The 20,280-nt window shown below is 38.2% G+C and overlaps 2 protein-coding genes across 22 annotated transcripts in view; both read right to left on the minus strand.

The window, feature by feature from the left end:
• LOC113827016 (uncharacterized) overlaps positions 1-2,337 on the minus strand; it is an 18,438-nt gene extending 16,101 nt beyond the window's left edge. The window contains exon 1 of one of the 2 annotated variants that reach the window (XM_070125121.1): positions 581-2,337. In XM_070125121.1, the coding sequence (XP_069981222.1) occupies positions 581-659 (79 nt within the window). In that variant the 5' untranslated portion in view covers positions 660-2,337. The remainder of the gene's footprint in view (positions 1-580) is intronic. The other variant, XM_070125119.1, reaches the window with a different exon arrangement.
• Positions 2,338-2,601: 264 nt separating this feature from the next.
• The window catches only part of Ptpmeg2 (Protein tyrosine phosphatase Meg2), a 185,772-nt gene continuing 168,093 nt past the window's right edge, over positions 2,602-20,280 (minus strand). For all 20 annotated transcript variants that reach the window (XM_070125138.1, XM_070125133.1, XM_070125136.1 and 17 more), the window contains 11 exons: positions 14,192-14,307; positions 12,675-12,792; positions 10,889-11,119; positions 10,543-10,677; positions 10,079-10,318; positions 9,635-9,914; positions 9,000-9,198; positions 8,655-8,815; positions 8,182-8,411; positions 7,825-8,032; positions 2,602-7,590 (listed from right to left, as the gene is read on the minus strand). In XM_070125138.1, coding sequence (XP_069981239.1) covers positions 7,364-7,590; positions 7,825-8,032; positions 8,182-8,411; positions 8,655-8,815; positions 9,000-9,198; positions 9,635-9,914; positions 10,079-10,318; positions 10,543-10,677; positions 10,889-11,119; positions 12,675-12,792; positions 14,192-14,307 — 2,145 coding nt within the window. In that variant the 3' untranslated portion in view covers positions 2,602-7,363. The remainder of the gene's footprint in view (positions 7,591-7,824; positions 8,033-8,181; positions 8,412-8,654; positions 8,816-8,999; positions 9,199-9,634; positions 9,915-10,078; positions 10,319-10,542; positions 10,678-10,888; positions 11,120-12,674; positions 12,793-14,191; positions 14,308-20,280) is intronic.

Consider the following 20,280-nt stretch of genomic DNA (forward strand, 5'->3'; position numbering starts at 1 on the left):
GCATTGGAGCGAACAGCTGATTTCCCGCCGCCGGAAAGCGCTCGAGGCTGCTCTTCCCTGCCTAACCTAAGGCAAGGTCTATAGACCTTGACCTAAGGCGCCTTCACTCGCACCAATATGGCGGGTCCCTTGTTCTGTGTATGTGTATGTAAGATCGCCCGGCCTTAAGTTAAGGCTCCGTAAGGAGATACAGCGCCTTAACGCGTTTGAGAATCTGACCCCAGATGAGTATGACCGCACAAGGAGACGCAGCCGCCAACCCGCTCACGTCAATTCAAATTGTAATTCTGGTTTTGATGTTTTTGAATTCACCTTTGGAAGGGTATTTAATGTTTAGATATCGGAAACGCGATTTAAAAAAACACTTACTTTCAGTATTTTTTTTTTTTTTTTAATAAATGGTCAAAATGAAAGGGATCTTACGGAGGTCATTTATAAAATAAAGTGCAGTACCAGTGATTTTATATTTTAAGAATAATGACAATAAATACACAAATATATAATGAAAAAAGGCAAAACCAACAGGGATTTGAAAGACCTGAACATTACAGACTAACTGAACGTGTGAAAGGGGACTTACAATAAGCTGAAACCAGGTGCATCAGGCCCGGCGCGAGCACGTGCAGCACCCAACTTGCCATGACGACGACGTGCATCATACTGTGCCTCTCAACCTGGAGACTTTACGTTCCGTTTGCGCACACGTGGAATATCGAATATAATTGTAAATTCTTGTGCCTATCTATAATTACTTTGTTTCTTTTGTCCACGTAGCGTCTACTGTATGTTACTTTTATTAGCTTTCATTGTTGATGTGTATTCCTCGGCGGTTATTTCAAAATGCCCTTTGTTGATGTGATTGATGACGTTCATCGTTGTAAAACTCGTGCATTTTTTCTTCTTATGGTCGAACAAAGACTTGGTCATGTAAAAAGTCTTATATATTATTGCTATCGTTTTAATTTGCATTTATTTATTCATTCTTTCATTCATTTGTTTTATTAATTTTGAACTGAAGTGGCTAACCACATGAAACTACTACTGACAGAAAAAAAACTATTAAAAAAAGCCTTTAGTAAACCATCCCAGTCGATATCTATTTCACTAATTTTTCTGATGTTGAATGGACATGTTTGTAATTTTCTTTCGATGTCTTCTAAAACCTCTAAATTTAATCCATTCGCAATATACGTTTTTTTTTCTGAAATATTCCCTATATCCTACCGCCCTTCATACAGATACAAAAAATGTTGCAATAGTGTAATTAGTGAGCGAAACTGAACTCGCGAAAATGGCGATATGTGATAATAGCTTGTGAGTTATCGAAATGGGTTTTGTATCTTAACAACTGCCATCGCATGTGTATGTGTGTATCTACAGCAGTGTTTCCCAGACTTTTTGGGTGCGACCCTAAACAGAGTCTTAGCCTGGGCTAGCGACCCTAAATGTGTGAACAAGTAGTAATATATCCAACCATTTTCATAGTAGTTATACCTGCAGCGTACGTTGTTCTATACTTTCATCAGTTTGTATTAACAACATTGAATTTAAAAAACCAAGTGTTAATATAAAAAAAAACTTTTACTGGCATACCCAGCTATGGATTCTTTAATTCTTCCTCTAAGATCCTCTGGCGGCCCTCAAAAAACCCCTGGTGATCCACATTTGGGTTCGGAACCACTGATCTAGTGTATTTGAGAGTGTTTGATGTGTGGTGTGGTGAGTGTGTGGTGTTATTCTATTATTCATTTCGGATATTTAAGGGATTAATAAATCAGCAATACAAATGCATACCACTATTTCACCAGAGTAACTATCACAAAGATCAGACCTTTATGCGAAACCATATTTGTTATTTAGGGAAATGTGTGTGAATTATTTTTCCAAAATAAGAAAATAAGAAACTGTCAGTATATATCCCTCCAGTATCCATAATTAATGCAGTCACATAAAAAAAATCAAGTCCAGGAGAATTCTCATGATGTTACATTTTTTATACTCATTTGAAATCATGTGTGTACACACAGTCATGCACATACGGCAACATTCGTACGCACATATACAAAGACCGAGTGAGAATATGAAGACGGAGAAAGAGGAAGTAAAAGAAACGAGAAAGTGAAAGTAAAAGAAACGGATAAGGAAAAAAAAAAGGAAAATATAGTGAAGGGGGGGAGGGAAGGTATTCAATGTGTATCACTTTTGTCTTCTCGTTGAATGATGGTGGGCCTCTTATTTCTTGTTTTAATCCTTGTTTTTCGCACTTGTATTACTGAAGTCAGAGTGTGAAATATCAATAAAAGCATTGATATGACAGCCTTAGCTTCAAATGTATATTGGGTATAACAAAACAAGGTCAGTGTCTCAGTAAATAGCATGATCTTTCTCTTCTAGTTATTGATCATCACACAATGAATAATAAAATGGATAATTACATGTTACCAAGATCAGCAGGTGCTAGACTTTCTTCCATGTATTTTAGTGCAGAAGCAGGCAATATCATTTTCAAATATAAACCATCTGTACTACAATAATCAAATTTCCTCTTTTAGATACTTCAACATTCTAACTGAACAACATTTGAAGGGTCAAACAACAAAATTTAGAAAGAAGATTTTATTTAGATATTTGACTAGTATGTACAAAAGTATTATAAAAAGTTACATCTTTGGTGATGTGTCACACCTGACACTCATACACTTGAGTTGTGCGATGCATTCCATGGTATACCCCACACTCAGTCGGAAATCTTGGTCGTACAACGTATGTATTCTCATTGCAGGAGAAATAAATATTGGCTATAGACAATTATTCTGATTTTTTCTTAGGCCACAATAATATTTACCTAATAGTTTTGTACCTTATGTTTACTACAACTGAAGTTTAAGAAAGTGTAAATCTGAAAATAAAAACAAGGCGTTCGCTTTCATCGCCTAAAAATAAAGTTAATTATCCAGATTCAAAGAATGAAAAAAGTAAAGCCACAAACAATTTACTAAAAAAACATTACATAAAAAACACCAAATAAGTCTTCAAAACCTGGGTAGTGTATCAGTTATCACTTTTAAATACTGAAAAGCCAAAAACATCCATAAAAATTAAATTATATTTATCAAAACTAAAATGGGGTTGCCATTCCTAACCAATATCAACTGCATTTCCTCCCTTGGGATCTTGATACCACTGACCCTCACAAGGCCAATGCGAGAACAAGTGACCAAATCCTGAATATCATAGGTTGTATCTCACATAAATACCCTCAACATGTACCCAAATGCTTGAAGTCAAACTCACAAAAAGGAATCCCTATTTGTATAGAAGATTTACAAGGTATGTTTAAAGTATATACACTATTAACAAGAATAGCTTACAAACAACAACTATATTTGTAGCATTATCAATGTACACAATTTACACTTACATATTATACCCTCATAATGCTGTTTTATTTGTTATTACATACTCAAAAATGATCACATGAGGCTGTAAAACACCGCTGTATTTGAAAATTAAGATAACTGCTGTTGCAAGAATTATGAAAATTATCTTTTATTAATGGTTTTAAATAATAGCTGTTGTAGTAGTGAATGATAAAAATAATAAATACCAAATAATTATTAATAAGCAGTAATTAATGATGATGATAATAATAATAATAATAATAATAATAATAATAATAACAATAATAACAGATAATTACAATGATCACTATAGTAATACTCAAATTACGATTAGAATGATAATCACAATATCAAAAACCACAATAAAATAACATTATCATCAATTATCATAATAAAAAATAATAAAACAATAACAACACTAGTGATGATGACGATCAAAATAGAACCGAAACATGTCTGACAAGTGCAGTATACAAACACTAAAATCTGCTCCTCCTAAGTTTTCTGTGACAGACACTGAATAAACATCTCAGATCAGCAATTATCAGTTACACGTGGAAAGAGCTTATGCATTTTATTGACCGGTTTCTCTTCCCCTTCTCAGCCGAATGCAATAATTATCATCATTATCCATTCAACCATTATTTATAAATTAACATCTCATATGTTAGAGAAAGAGTGAGCGAGGTTCAATCCTTTTCTTCACACAGTCTATTCCTACTGGTGATCAGAAAAAATCCTTTTATCTTTAGAAAAAATAACTTTTATATTTCTAGTTTTGATAAAAGTACTGTACATGCTGAGTAGCAAAAAGAGCAATCATTAGTCATACAAAACTAAATTACAAGATAAAGAATGACAACAAAGTCTGCGAGTGAAAAGACATGGGGAATTCACCCTGAGATGGAAGGTTACAATGTATGATTACTTTTCTGTTTTCTTTTCTTAATTAAATGTGAAGTTTAAGAACACGTACTGTCGAAGTCTTTGTACCAATTACAGTACAAAAACAAATATTTAATATGCAACAAACCTAAAAGCTGTACCATTCATCAGAGCCAGTTTCATCAAGAAGACCTACATATATGATCACCAATTTCCAGATCTTAAAAAAACACTTTATTTTTATTAAAGAATGAAACAAAAAATTAATGAGAAATAAAACATTCTTACCACTACTTTCAAAACAGCATGAGAAGGTGAAGACTAATCAACTAAGCAGCGTCTGTCAATTGAAAAAGAAAAGGAAAGAAAGAAAAGGATCAGTTGATTACCTGCTTACCTGTAAATGAGCATGAATTTAGAAATACCAGTAGCGCTTAGTTGTGACTGTCATGACTATCATTATGCATAAGAACGATTGACAAATCACACACACACCCGATAAATTTGCTAATGTAAACAAACATATCCAACCATACATACATATTCATACATATGTGTATGTCTGTATGTATGTGTATATATATGTGTAAGTGTATGTTTAAGTTAATCAAGCCAAATAAGTGATTGCACAACAGACAAAATTTTATAAAGGAAAAGACTTCTGGTAACTCAATAGAATTTAAAAATACTAAGGTCTCACTGAATTACCAATACATAAAAAACATAACTAGGCATCACAATTTTCATATGGCATTTCATAATATCAGGAAATACCTTTAAAAATAATAATAATAAAAAATAAATAAATAAATAACTTATTCCTGTTCAGTGACATATCAACAATAGAATGGCAATCAATCATAGCAAAATCATACATTAATACTAGGTCTCCCTCATTGTTTCAAGATTCCTATCTTTGCAAATTTGAGCTCATTGTGATCTATCTGATGTTTCTTTCCCATGCCTTAGTCATTAGTCAGTAGGAGATTATCACAAAGTCTTTCCATAATCAACAACAAAAAAATAAATAATAAATAAAAAATAAAAAAATAAAAATCTGGAAGTGATATAGGAAAACAAGCATTGAAAAAGAGTTGCCAGAGACCATTTTTCTAAATAAAAATCATTGTACATCCTGCATTCACTAATTTCAGCATTTGTATGTATGCACACACACATATATAATATAATATATATATATAATATATATAATATATATATATATATATATATATATATATATATATATATATATATATATATATATATATATATATATATATATATATATATATGTATGTATGTATGTATGATATATAAGTACATATATTTTACTACAATATAAGTGTGTCCCATTGGCTTATTCATGTTCTTCCATCAAGGGTATTACATATTCGAAATAGAATTTTTCCAAATAAATTCACCGAGACATGAAAGGAAAAAAAATGATGGTTAAACTATCAACCAGAAACTTTTCCTCATAACTGCAGTATCTTTTTGAAGAACAGACTCCCTCCTTATACAATAAGAAATATCAAAAAAGAGACAAAAGATCTCAAAAGGCAGTCATGCCAACTCCTTCCATGGTATGTCATTTTGGGAAAAGCAACAGCAATGATAATACTACTAATCATAATAACAATAAAAATAATTACAGTTTTTAAAAATATGAACAGTAAGAATTATAATCATACTAATAATCATACCAATAATCATAATCATAAAAATAATAATAATAATAATGATAACAATAATAATAAATAAAATAATAACAATAATAGCTGTAAATGCATTTCTAATCTTATTTATTTTTCCTTTCATCATACTTTACCTGCATTATCATCCTTCCGTTTCATTTCTCACATCTTAAGTAATTTTGATTACGACCGTTTCCCAGGAATTGGCACCTACATATTCAAATATTTGTACATAAATCCAATGCACTGCAAATGCATATTTGACTAATTTATATTCTATTTGTGGCCTGATAAGCTTACCCGCCTCCTAATGGAATGATAACATGAATTACGTCCCTTAATATTTTGATGTGTAACCAATGATAATACATATTTTGTGTTTCCATTACTTCTCACTCTCTCATACATGTCAGCACTTCAGACACCATGAACATTGGAAAGTACTTCAATTAAGTAAAACAATAATGATGATAATTATCAATAATAGTAAAAGTACTAGTAGTAATAATATAAATCATAATAATAACAATGATAATGATGGTAATAGTAATAATGATAATGTTAATAATGATAAAAAAAAATCCATAATAACAATAATGATAATCTTAATAGTAACAGTAAAAGAAATAGTAATAGTAATAGTGATGATGATGGCAATAATAATAATAATAATAATAATGATAAAAATGATATTAATAGTAATAGTAATAATAATAATAATAATAATAATAATAATAATAATAATAATAATAATAACAATAAATATCAGCAATAATGATGCATAAGAATCATCAAACTGTGAACTTCATGAGTCATGTATGAAAGTTGTATTTATATAATATGATATGTGCACCTTCCCCCAAAAGGAGAGGAGGCTTATGAAAAAGAAAGAAATAAGGATCAAATAACAATCACAATAATAATGACAATAATCCCAATAAAATAAATAATGAAAAGTTTTTCTTTTTCTTTTCTGTACATCAAACAGTGAATGTCAAAACTCAAGACTTCGGATTTACATCAATAACAATCACTCAAACAAAAGCACTCAGGAGCACCTAGTGGCTATCAAAGAGGTAACGTGCTTCTGGTTGTCTGGCAAGTTACAGTCCAGTTTCCATTCTGCAAACACACACCACCATGCCTTATTCACTGTTACTTCTTCGAACACGAGACGAGTTTCTCCCCGTGCTTGTCTGGTATACAACACTCACTTATTGACACTTGCACCAAACAACCAGATACATATGTAGTCATTTAGCCATATGGTCCCACCTTTCTTTTTTAAAAGTGATATTTCTGTGGCCTTGAAAAACTTCAATACAGATAAGGCTAACAAGTTATTATTGTCCTTCACTTATGCAATAGTAGAAGTCTAAATTAGTCGGATTCAGAGCCATCTTCCTCAAAACCAGTGAGGTCAACTTCCACTAATTTGCCGTTGTGTAAGGCATACTCCAAGAGAGCCAGGTGGCAGAACACATACTGGTCTGGCATCTGGATGGAGTAGGCCCTCTGGGAACGGATTTTCTCCACCGTTCCCTTCACCTCTATTGTTCCCACTTCCTCTAAACGGCGGATGCATATATCAAGGGTGCAGAAGGTTCCTGTTAGAAAATAAAATGCAAATTAATTATTCAACAAAGGTCAAAAGCTAAAGTAGATAGTAACCACTGTCTACAATAGACCAAGAACAGAGGTCAAAACCAGTAGAGAAATTAATAACAGCCTAATCTAAAATCCTCATGATATTGCAACTGGAGGGAGTGAGAAAAAAGAAGACAATTACACGTAATATAAATATCCAAGATCTTCTGTCAACATAATACTCAGCAACATACCTGTTCTACCAATGCCAGCTGAACAGTGAACTACAATGGGAGGTCCCAGGGGATGCCCAGTCCATTTATCTCCAAGGCTTGTCGTCAGGCGAGCTTGCGCTTCCCGAACATGGGCTAAGAAATCTAGCATGGCCATTGCTGAGTCTGGGACACCATAGTCTGGCCAGGAAGTGAACTGCATATGTTCTACCTTCCTCTCATCACCACTCTAGAACATTGAAAATGAAAAGATTTGTCACCTGCTTCATACCTGGAATTTCTCCTTCTTAATTTTTGCATCTTTCAATATCAATCAATGAACAAATAGTATGTTATGCAAATAATGCCATTGTGAAAAAAGAAAATAATTACACATACCTTATTATCTACAATCGTAAGAGCAGACACAGTGTAATCCCTGAACTGATAGACATTGGTGTTCTTGATAGTAAAATGTGAATGTGACACCTGACCATCTTGTTCAACTGGCCAGTATTGCCCGCACTTGGTTCTTCCTCGTTCTACTGCTCTGGTTGTCATCACAATAACACAAACTCTTTGCTCCCAGATCATTCGCCAGAAGTCTCCAAACGTTCCAGGTAAAGGACCTGGAAGGGGGGGGGGGCATAGTTTTTAAAAGCTTTTCACACTGCCAGTCTACCCAGCATCTCTGACACCAGTCACATGACAAATGAAATAAAACATTTGATATCAGATACCTATCTTTCAAAGGGTGAGACTTAAAAGGTCAAATGCTGGCTCGTCTATGGTCATAAACCACCATACAGCTGGATAATAAATTAGCTAGTGATTTTCAGCCTATAGATTTTACAAGTATTTCTAACAATTACCTTGTGTAGAGATGAATGCATTCTTCTGCTTGTAACCATCAACATAGTTAGCATTAATGTAGTCAGTGTGTCCCTCTTCATCCTCTGCACTCAGAACTACCCGTGAGTGATCAAAACATAGAACGTCTGTGTATCTATTTTTAATCTGGTTCCATCTTTTCCTGCGGAAGGAAGATTTTTTTGGTCAATGTTTGCAAATATTTGCACTATGCAAAAAAAAGTTGATACTTGGTGCTGCTACTGCTGCTCCTGCAATTGTAACTAAGACTAACATCAATAACAATAATAATCATGACAATCATGAGAAACTGATGCACTCTAACAAAGGTCTTCCTCATTACTTACCTGGAATTCTCAAAAGTTCCATCTGGGGGTCGACTCTTTATCTGTGTATAGTCGTGGTAGAGCCCTTGCCGTCCCTTGTCTCTCAAGTGACGCACAAACTCCTCCAAGGATAGCCCCCGCCCGTCATCATAGTGAAGGCTGTCATCGTCGCTAAATCCACTGCTTCCACTGCTTGGTGGAGCAAGAGGAGAAACCCTGCCTACAAATTGAAAAGTTTATTAGACAAGCCTTGCTGTTTTCAAAATTGTCCAAAATCAATTTTCATTCTAATTTAGAGAACAACATTCCAAAAAATCACCAATGGGAAAAGTAAAGCACTATAAACCAAGAGGACTCAGCAAGGTATTTCATTTAATATATAAAAAATATTGATATTCTACTTAAAAGTTTAGTGAACAGGATATAATCTCAAAATAATGGGATTGTTCTTTTCTCCAATCTGACAAAATGGTTTATAGGGAACTATCAGGAACTGTCAGGAACTATACGGGAACTGTTATCTTTTACCATTGCTACACTGATTTGATGTAATACTTTCATTTCATGCACTTTAGGGAAAAAGAACTACTACATATATGCATTTATATTTCAAAGAATTCATAAATTCAAGTATTGCTATAAAATATATTTCTTACCACTGAGTCGTTCCTTGTCGTGCATGACATGTCCATTAAGATGTACAGTATTCTGTCTATCTGGCTCTGGGGAGCATTCTCCCTTTAAACTTGAGCTATGCTCATTTTCATCTTCCTTTTGCTTCCCATCTTCACTCACTGTCTTCTCTTCCACAGTCGTTAGACTAGATAGTCTTCCTTCTGTGTCTAGATCATCAGCTTCTCCTTCTAAGTCATCCTCATCATGGGAGAAGCTCTTCTCACAAGAACTCCGGTCATCATCACTGAAGTCTGGACATAGCTGTTACAAGGGAGAAGCTTTAATCAATTTAATTCAATCAAAATATACACATTAGTAATAATAAAAAAATTATCTATCCACCCCTTTCTGTCTCACATTACAATCAATGCCAACTTAACCAAATAAATCAGCAACTCAAGTTTGTCCTTTTACACATTCTATACCTGATCTTGCGATGACAGATTAGGATCGTGGTCCCCTGTAGGTACCATGGTAGAATGCTTTTGGGAGCCTGGAGAACAGAGGGCTGACTGGGGCGGCAGAGGGAGTTCAGACTCACACAAGAGGGACGGGTGCCTGTTGGGCATGGAGGCAAGGCACCGTAACAACCACGCGTTGTGGTCAATGATGAGGTTCCCTCCCAGTTCTACTGGCAGACAATCCCCAGGTATATGATTTACAAGCTGGAAGAAAGAAGAACGATGTTAACATATTGATTTTCAAAAATCTATGAGGAAAATGGAGTTAGTTCATAAAAATTAATGAAAGTATCTCTAAAATATTTATAAAAGAAGGAAGAATGAAAAAAAGATACTATTCATAAAAGTAATGATAAAAATCCATGGATAAAGATACACAATTTTCTCAGTATTTTCATAAATAACAGATCCTCAATCTGCACACATACCTCAGAAAGAGAGACAGTGTAGACACGGTCACGCAACTTCTCTCGCACAAACAAACGCAGAACTTTGAAAGGCGCCTTGAACCACAATGGCGCAGTTACAATCAGCACCTTTTTCAAACGTGCTGGATATCCGCCCTACAATGAAAAAAAACAAAACATTAATGATAATAATAATGTTGAATATAAGTGAATTATAATTACCATCCTTACAATTAAAGTAACAACTGTTATACTTGTAAACTGTAATTACCAATTGTAATGACAGTAAATTTAGTACAAATCAAATGATAATTTATTTAAAAATAAACTATTCTACACTATCAAAGAATTTCACCTCATATATTACCTTCAATAAAGTAAGAATTTTTTGTGACAACTGATAGTCAAAATTTTGGTATGCAGACTCGCTCATATCATAGATGAAAATCAGCCCGCATCGTTGGGTCTCTCTTGACTCTAAAGCAGCGTCTAACTGGTAGACAACTCCCTGCAGCGTTGTTTGCTGGGTGGTGGCACGAGGGTCATGAAGCCGGGCGGTAAAAACTGCAATGGCTGCCCCAGAAGTGTCTCGGCACGGCTGCAAGAGGGCAGATTAAGCAATTAAAACAGTGAATATATTCACCACTATAGAGCAGGTAGTCAAAATGAATTTGTAAATTCAAAATTGAGATAATATTTTATTGAGGAGAATGTAAAAGCCACAAAACTTACTCTTAATATATAAAAATAACTATTTAATCATTATGGGGAGAAACATCACATACAAAGCAATATTTCATAATCTTTAGTGAACATATATTGATGCACACATAAATGTTTGCCAGATGGACATTCTCAAAAAAGCCAAATCTCAAACCTGCTACAATGAAGTGATAAGGCAGGGAACCTTCCTCACAGAACATGTATATCTCTAGTCTTTCTTTGTCTCTGACATTGCTCACTAATTTTTGTTAAATCACATCATGATGCCACTATGCCTGGGCCTTGAAAAACCTTGTAGCAGGGTAAAGGCTTTCCTTTTAGGCAACAATGTTTTGCAATGCTGACAAAAACAAAAAAATAAAAATGCTTACACTGTGCAAAGGAAAAGATCAAGCATCGAAGAACCACACCAAGAAAATTTAAAAAACTAGTAAGGACTTAGAAGGCACTGTTTACATCCTGTCTCTCAACCATGCGCATCTTGAAAGCCCAGCATATATAAAATGTATGCTATAAACACTCAATCCTTCATGACCCCTTTCTAATTGAGGATTTTGTTTTTTTTCTAAACTGATTTAATCCTTAGGCCTCCCTACCATCACATGAAGATAAGACACAGAGTAAGATTAGCGCATATCATCAAATAAATATAGTTTCTCTCCTGCCATAAACAACAATTTTCCTTTCTTGATTGTACAGTATGTAAACAAACACCTTTATCAGTCACTTGGCGTCTCTTTGCCCACTTATAAGTAATGGAAACACCACATCTCTTGACCTCCCCTTTCCCATGAGAATATGATCACAAACTCTGAGCAAATTGTGAAATAAAATAGAAGCTGCTGAGAGTGAGGACATTCATGGAAATCTAGACAAATATGAAATGTATAATGACAAAGTGCAGACAATGTACTGCCTCACAGAAATGTCATCTGAATGCCACTGCTATTTTTCATCATTATAATTTTGTTGTTGTTGTTGTTTCTATAATTCCTTTACATTTTCATCAAAAGCTCAGATTATTATTACTTTTATTACTAAGAGTAAACATGCAGCCGAAATGTTAAAGCTCTACAAGTCATGTTACAATTACTTGATTTTATTACTATAATTATTGCTGAATGCTTTTACCAAACAAAACATTTCAAAACATTCACTGAAAAAATAGTTGAGCATTTTTTCCTTTATAAATCTGAAATATCATAAGTGATTAATGGAATTCAAATTCCCAAAGGAATATTAGAAACCAATAGAGCACCTGTCAGTCTTGCTCTCTTTGCATCACAGTTTACTTCTGAATATTTTTTCCACTTAATGGTACCTATTTTTACCATGAGCCTCCCCCCCCTAATAACCATTCCCACAAAACAGAGTTCCTTTTCCCAAGAGATTATGCCTGACTTTGTGACCAGGTCAGACCAAATACTTACTAGGATGGTAAATTTCCCTGTGGTAAGCTCAGTCCGAAGTGGATCTGAGGAGGGATTGAGATGGGTGAGGCCTTCCCTGTGTCTGGTTATTTCGTGTTGCTCGTATAAACTCACAGCTCTGGAAGAGATAGATCACAATTAGTGTAAATTATTATATTAAACTAATTCTAATATCAATTACAAATAACAGCAATAACTAAACTAAACATAAAAATGCACTGATACCAGTGATACAATATATGTCAAAGAAACAAAGAAACAAACAAGCAAAGAAACAAATATAAATGCACGCCCACACATACACGGACAAGCATGCACACACATATACATACAACATATATTTAACTACAGTGACCAAGCTCCTAATGAGCTGTAACTGATCCAACTACAGTATGGCTACTGCTCTAATACAATAACCTCCCCTGCTGGCAATCTTCTTATCCACTGCCCTTATTCACGTAATGAACTTCAATGGCTTGACCTTACTACAACCTTAAAATGCACTTCAAGGCTGTGGGTAGCCAACTGTCATATGAATAAGCCTACAGAGACCGCACATGATAACACATTCATTTCTTAACACGACACACCAAGTCCAGAAGAAATTTCATCCTGATGAGATTACAATACAGATTCACTTGGTAAAATGGTAAAAAAATCACACATGGAAAAGATGAAAGCACTGCTATGTGTCAATGGGCAGAGACATCTTAGATGAAAATGCAACTTGAAAAGGTCACAGTAAAGTCCAAGAAGTTTAAGAGGACTGTGGTAAATCTGAGTAAAATTTATTAAAAGATTAACAGGGTCGCTTTATTTAGAACTGTGACTACTTTAAGACATTCCCAAATAACAGTACAAACCTAACTCCCCTTTCATCATACATTAGTCTACAAAGTTTCCCTAGGTCTCCCGGCATCTCAAATGAGAACAACATCAGAAAACATGAAGATCAGATGCAACACAAAACAATGTTACACCCTCTCCTTGCTGCATACTCTAATCATATCAATGAGAACTCCCTCATCCTGGTGGCTGAGGACAGGTGAAGGACCAGCTAGGACTTCAGTCAGGGTGGATCTTTGGCTTGAATTTAGAAAATATATGTAGCCACATTGAAGCATATTTCCAAGACTTGCCCTGGCTACAACTTTACTTATATCTATGGAAGTGAATGCCATTTCTACATTTGTATCTGATAAATATCTCAGAAGTATATAAGACCTTAGTTTACACCTAGTGCTAGCACTAGCATATAATAATTTTTTTTTCCAAACACTTTGATGCTATTCAATGACAGCAGCTCCAGCTTTAGTCTAGTAAACTACTTTGGTCTCGCCTTCCAGCTGACCCAGAATGGTCAGTGTCAGCTGATGCAAAACATGTGTAGAGCAAATTAGCTCCATTTAAATCTAATATGGTACAAAAAATAATACTGAAAAAAGGTGTTCTCTGATCCCACACACACACTTTTGATTTAAAAAACTTGTAAATACCTAAAATGAAGTTGTCCTTACCTGCTAACATCAAATTTCCTTGCCATAAGAAACTTGACAGCTGTATTCCATGACAGAGGCCCAACGTTCCGAGACCGTCGCAGCTCATTAACTTGCTCTACAAACTCTTTCGTCGCCTGTGGAAAACAAATGAAGAAAAACATTAGTATTGTATTCTATCTCTTCTTATTTACAAAGTAAAATTCAAATTATAAAAAATAATAATAATAAATAAATAATAATAATAATTCTAATAAGTTAAATAATAATTCCTGGTAAAACAGGCAATTCATGTATAATAAAATATGCATGGACAAAAACACATGAAACATCCACAGAAAATTAATACCTTTACAAAAACAATTTGGCAATTTTCCTTGCCAACATATTTCATCCTTAAACTATTTTGCAACCTACAGAACCATTGTACTACATTCCATCTCAACTCTAGTCTGGCACACACATCTAACTTAACAAATGTAACTTAACAAATGAACACTTGACAAATTACAGTAATGAGCAGCAACCTTAATAAGTAACCTACACACTATTCTCCCTCTGCTTGCTCATTGAGGTCATCCACAGACACTGAACTACCCTCCTCCTGCACTGGAGGTTCTAAGTCGCAGGCAGGCAGCCCAAAACAATGGAGCAATTTCATGCCAATACAAGTGTATGCATATGTGTATGCATGTGTGCATGCATGCATGCATGCACACATGCATGCATGTATGTATGTATGTATGTATGTATGTATGTATGTATGTATGTATGTATGTATGTATGTATGTATGTATGTATGTATGTATGTATGTATGTGTGTGTGTGTATGTATGTATGTATGTATGTATGTATGTATGTATGTATGTATGTATGTATGTATGTATGTATGTATGTATGTATGTGTGTGTGTGTAAAATATATATGTATACACTCAAAATTCAAGAATTTAATTATCTTTTTATGAAAAGCGCTTTCCTGTAAGAAAGTTTTATATATAAAAAGAAATTGATAAACATTAGCAACATATAAAAGGAAACTTACACATCACATATTTTACATACATCCAATCATTCATTCATACATTCATACAAATGCTAGAAAGAGATGAACATGCCCATGCCAATAACATTAAAACAAAATTCGCCATTTCACTACTTAACAAACATATACATATCAATCCTGATACATCAAACCACTGTTAAGTCACATGTACCCTTATCTTACAGGATTTGCTAGACCACAAGGGAATCAACAAAATTCATCCTTCCAAAATGCCACAGCGCAAGCCAACGACCAAAGACATCGGGGGCATTCAGGACCCAAAGAAAACACAAGTAAATCCTGGGCTTAATATGCAAAAGAACTGAAGGTGAAATACATAATAGAACATGCTTGATCACACCAGCTAATTAAACAGATCCAACTTGGGCCAAAGCAATTACTGAACTCATTCCTACTGTTCCATTTGTATGAACGTTCTTCATGCCTCCTCTTCCTCCTCCTGTCACTAACAATGGCCATTCATCAAACCCGCCCCCTAATGTGGTATTCACAAAAAGGCAAGACTAGGTTTAAAGAAAAAAGACAGAATAAAAGGTAAAATCAGCCCTCAGTGCAAAAAATATGAGAAACCATCACTAATGGAATATGTTCTGGAAAGTTGTTAGTGGTGAGGGGAAAAAATTATCTTTCACTTCAGGGAGGAATTCATAAACAAATGAAATCTCCAAGGAAAAGAAATTTCCAAGAGAAAATGTAGTTTGGAAAAAAGATAGAAAAGATTCTATGCAGATGTGTCATTCTAATGAAAACAATTATCAATATTAGCAATAACATATCGAAAAATTGAAAGAAAATGTCTAAAGAAGCAGTAAAAAGAACACTATTTCTGGGTAATGACTATGCACAACTATAATCACCGAGAAAACGAAAATCAATCCCTCCTTTTACTAATTACACTTCAAAAAATTTTTTTGAGCAAGTTTATATATAATTTCTTGATCATCCAATTGGAAGGAGGGGGAGGGGGACGGCAAAAGAGGGGAGGAGGAAAAGGAGGAGGAGGAGGAGGAGGAGGAGGAGGAGGAGGAGGAGGAGGAGGAGGAGGAAAAGGGAAAAGGGAAAAGGGAAAAGGAAAAAGGAGGAGGAGGAAAAGGAAAAGGAAAAAGAAGAGGAGGAGGAAAAGGAAAAAGGAGGTGGAGGAAAAGGAAAAAGGAGGTGAAGGAAAAGGAAAAAGGAGGTAGAGGAAAAGGAAAAAGGAGGTGAAGGAAAAGGAAAAAGGAGGTGGAGGAAAAGGAAAAAGGAGGTGGAGGAAAAGGAAAAAGGAGGTGGAAGAAAAAGAAAAGGAAAAGAAAAAAGGAGGTGGAGGAAAAGAAAAAGGAAAAGAAAAAAGGTGGAGGAAAAGGAAAAGGAAAAGGAAAAAGGAGGAGGAGGAGGAAAAGGAAAAATAAATGGAGGAGGAGGAGGAGGAGGAGGAGGAGGAGGAGGAGGAGGAGGAGGAGGAGGAGGAGGAGGAGGAGGAGGGGTGGGGGAAAAATAAGAAAAGTAAGAGAGGGGAAAAAAATATCTTCCTTGTTTAGCCAACTTTCGCTCCAAAACAGGGACTCTTCAACAATCTAGGACCAGGCACCATCCCTCATGCCCCTCTGCACACGCCCTGGCAGGGGAGGGCGACGCGAGCATTCCTCGGGAGCACACGACCAATCCCTGACCTGGGAACCCCTGACCTGGGAACCCCTGACCTGGGGACCCCTGACCTGGGGACCCTGCAAGCGCTTGATCCAGAATTCCACGGCGAGGCGCGCAGGACTTACAATGGTTTCCCCCTTTCAGTGCTCGCCCATGTTTCGCCAGACGCGTGTTGGCAGGCTATTAAAGGCCCGGTGAGTCATTACCGCACGCACACCCGATTCAATGCTCCCTGAGGCCGGTCCCGCGCCTGGTAAATGAAGCTAATCGGCCGCGGGAACTTGACTTGTCGTGTATTCCGGAGTACGCGAGGGAGGAAGGGGGGCAGAGACGTTTTACCGCAAACTGACTCGGTGTGTGGAATTCGTTCGCTTTTTTCCCCCTCCTCCGCTCTTTTTATTATCATTCCCTCGCAACGAACACCTGGTGATGGGAAAGAACAGACGCGGGCGGTGGTCAGGTCATGAATTAGCCGCGGCAAAAACTGTGACCATCGGCTTTGCTTTTCCCGCGCTAAAGCTCTGCATGAGAAAGATTATTATATATGTACGTCTTGGCGGATATGGTGATGGGAATCGAGTTGTTACGGGCAGCATCGGAATAAAGTGAATATATGCAAACCTCTTGTTGTTAGGGGGCGACAGCGACTGGCCGTGAAAAAGATAATTTTATGCAGGAAGAGTTCTTTAAAATGGATGGCGACTGGAAAGGGCGTGAGGACCGCCCTGGTGACCATAATCTAATGGCGGTAGCGTGACCATGGGAGAAGGCTATGGGAAACGTCACAGCTGAATGTTGTGGAAGAACAAATACACGTATGAATGTTTTAATTAATGTAGATTCCGAGTGACAGGGCCGAGAGTGAGGGAAGGGGGAGAGGAAAGGGAATGAGAGAGCGAGGCGAAGGGGGAGGTGGATGGATGGATGGATTGTTGCATAGATGGAGAAAGAGAGGGAGAGAAAGGGAGGGGGGGGGGGGAGGGAGGGGAGGGAGGGAGGGAGGGAGAGAGAGAGAGGGAGAGAGAGAGAGGGAGAGAGAGAGAGGGAGAGGGAGAGAGAGGGAGAGGGAGAGAGAGAGAGAGAGAGAGAGAGAGAGAGAGGGGGAGAAGGGAGAGAGAGAGAGAGAGGGGAGAGAGAGAGAGAGAGGGGGGGAGAGAGAGAGGGGGGGGAGAGAGAGAGAGAGAGGGGAGAGAGAGAGAGGGGAGAGAGAGAGAGAGAGAGAGAGAGAGAGAGAGAGAGAGAGAGAGAGAGAGAGAGAGAGAGAGAGAGAGAGAGAGAGAGAGAGAGAAAGAGAAAGAGAGAGCGAGAGAGAGAGAGGGGGAGAGAGAAAGAGGGGGGGGAGAGAGAGAGAGAGAGAGAGAGAGGGGGGAGAGAGAGAGAGAGAGAGAGAGAGAGAGAGAGAGAGAGAGAGAGAGAGAGAGAGAGAGAGAGAGAGAGAGAGAGAGAGAGAGAGAGAGACAGAGAGAGAGAGGGGAAAAAGCGACAGAACGCGAGAGAGCTGAGTCCGAGTCATATGGTATAGTTTACAATGGTGGCGCTGGGCAGCATCCAGGGGTCTGGTTGCCATAACAACGGCCACTCGGAGGCAGGCAGCACGCGCCGCCCCCACACCAGGAAGCGCCGAACCTCGCCATCACCACCACCACCTCCTCCTCCTCGCCCTCGCCCCGTCCCTTCATAACACCATCGCAGGGAGACACAGGGGGATAAAGGGAGACGAAGGGAGAGGGGGAGATGGATTAGGAACCCCGTGAGAGTAGGGCAAGGAAGGACGATGCAGGGCGAGGCAGGGGGAAGCAGGGCGAGGCAGGGGAAGCAGGACAAGGAGGGGCGAGGCAGGGGAAGCAGGACAAGGAGGGACAAGGCAGGGCGAGGCAGGACGGGGCAGGACGGGGCAGGGCGAGGCAGCCGTGACCGACAACTCCCGCGACGCAATGTCCTACCCGATTGCCGGGCCTTTGTGAGCTCGAGCAAGGCGCAATAAGACCCTCGTCACGCAGTTCCGCGCCGGGCGCCGCCTCGTTCGCGCGCGGGGCACGACAGGCGGAGGTCGTCGTCGCGGCGGCGGAGGTCCCCCTCCACGGCCCTTCAATGGACAGGAACAAGACATCTCACACCACCAGCTCCTCCGCCATCACCATCCCCAGCCTCATCTTCGCCTCCACCCCCTCCACCCCCTGGCCCCTCCCCCTCGCCACACATACAGCCAGACGTGTAATCAAGACCTTCCTCGTTCCGATCTTCTTCCTCTTCCTCTTCCTCTTCCTCCTCTCCTCCTCCTCCCCAATCTATCTTCCCCTTATCCCTTTGTGTTTTTTTTTTATCTATTTCCTCGCTTTTCCCCCATCTACTTCCCACCCCATCCCTTAAAAAAGGCGCGCAAAACATCGAAACAAACACATTCGAACCCTCGCGCCCGCTGGCACCACGAAGTCCCCCACCCACACCCACCCACCTCTATCCACCTCCATCCGTCTCCATCCACACCTCAGGCCTGGCGACGTCCTTCCCCCGCGTCCCCCAGCACCGAAGGGGCGGCTGAGGCGACGCGAAAGGGGTCGTGGCAAGGCATACGGCTGCAACCCGACACACGGAAGTCATCACTGTGTTGGTACTGAGTGCGGCGTTTTTTTTCTTTTCTTTTCTCCTTTCAGCAGACCGGTTCCCGCGACCGCGACTTGAATTGGGTCTTGAAACCTAATCTGTACTTCCCCACACAAGTACGCACTAACCCAAACACCGAAAAACAATAATAGTGAACGTTGTTTCGTGTAGTAAGGCAGAAATGTTCTTTTCCACTAAATACACATGAATTGGTGTATTTTACCCTTTGTAAAGACATATCCAACACCCATGCTATCGCCAATGCAAGAATTACCTCCATAAAAAAAAACATGAGCCATTATCAGCAAATGTTGGTAATGCTATTTACGATCATAAACTGAAATCATTACCTCCCGATAAAGTAATATCCATTTGTAATTACCGTGATATTGCCATCGGTGGCCCTGCCTGGTTATCGCCGGCGATTATGAAATTAGCGACGAAGATTAATGGCTCCCGTTGTTCAATTTACTGTTTCCCCTCTTCCCTGCCTCTCGCTCGTGCCAGCTGGACCGTGATTGTGATTCTCAGTTCTCTATTTTCCATTCTCCCGACGTTTTTTGTTGAATCGACTTTTTCCCAATCCTCCTATTCTCTCACACTCTCTGCTTTCCTTCCCTGGTGCGACATTCTAATCAGTTTCCTTGCCTTTTCCTATCTTCTCCCATGCTTTTCACACTCTGTTTACTTTCCCCTTGTTTTGCCCATCTTCCCCCATGCCCCTTACCCCTTACCCCCCCCCCCGATCCTTCCGCAAGCCCCCCCCCCCACACACACACACACACCATGACCTCCTGGCGTCCGGGCCGGGCCAG

This window comes from Penaeus vannamei, chromosome 9, assembly GCF_042767895.1.
Source record: "Penaeus vannamei isolate JL-2024 chromosome 9, ASM4276789v1, whole genome shotgun sequence".
NCBI classification, from domain to species: domain Eukaryota; kingdom Metazoa; phylum Arthropoda; class Malacostraca; order Decapoda; family Penaeidae; genus Penaeus; species Penaeus vannamei.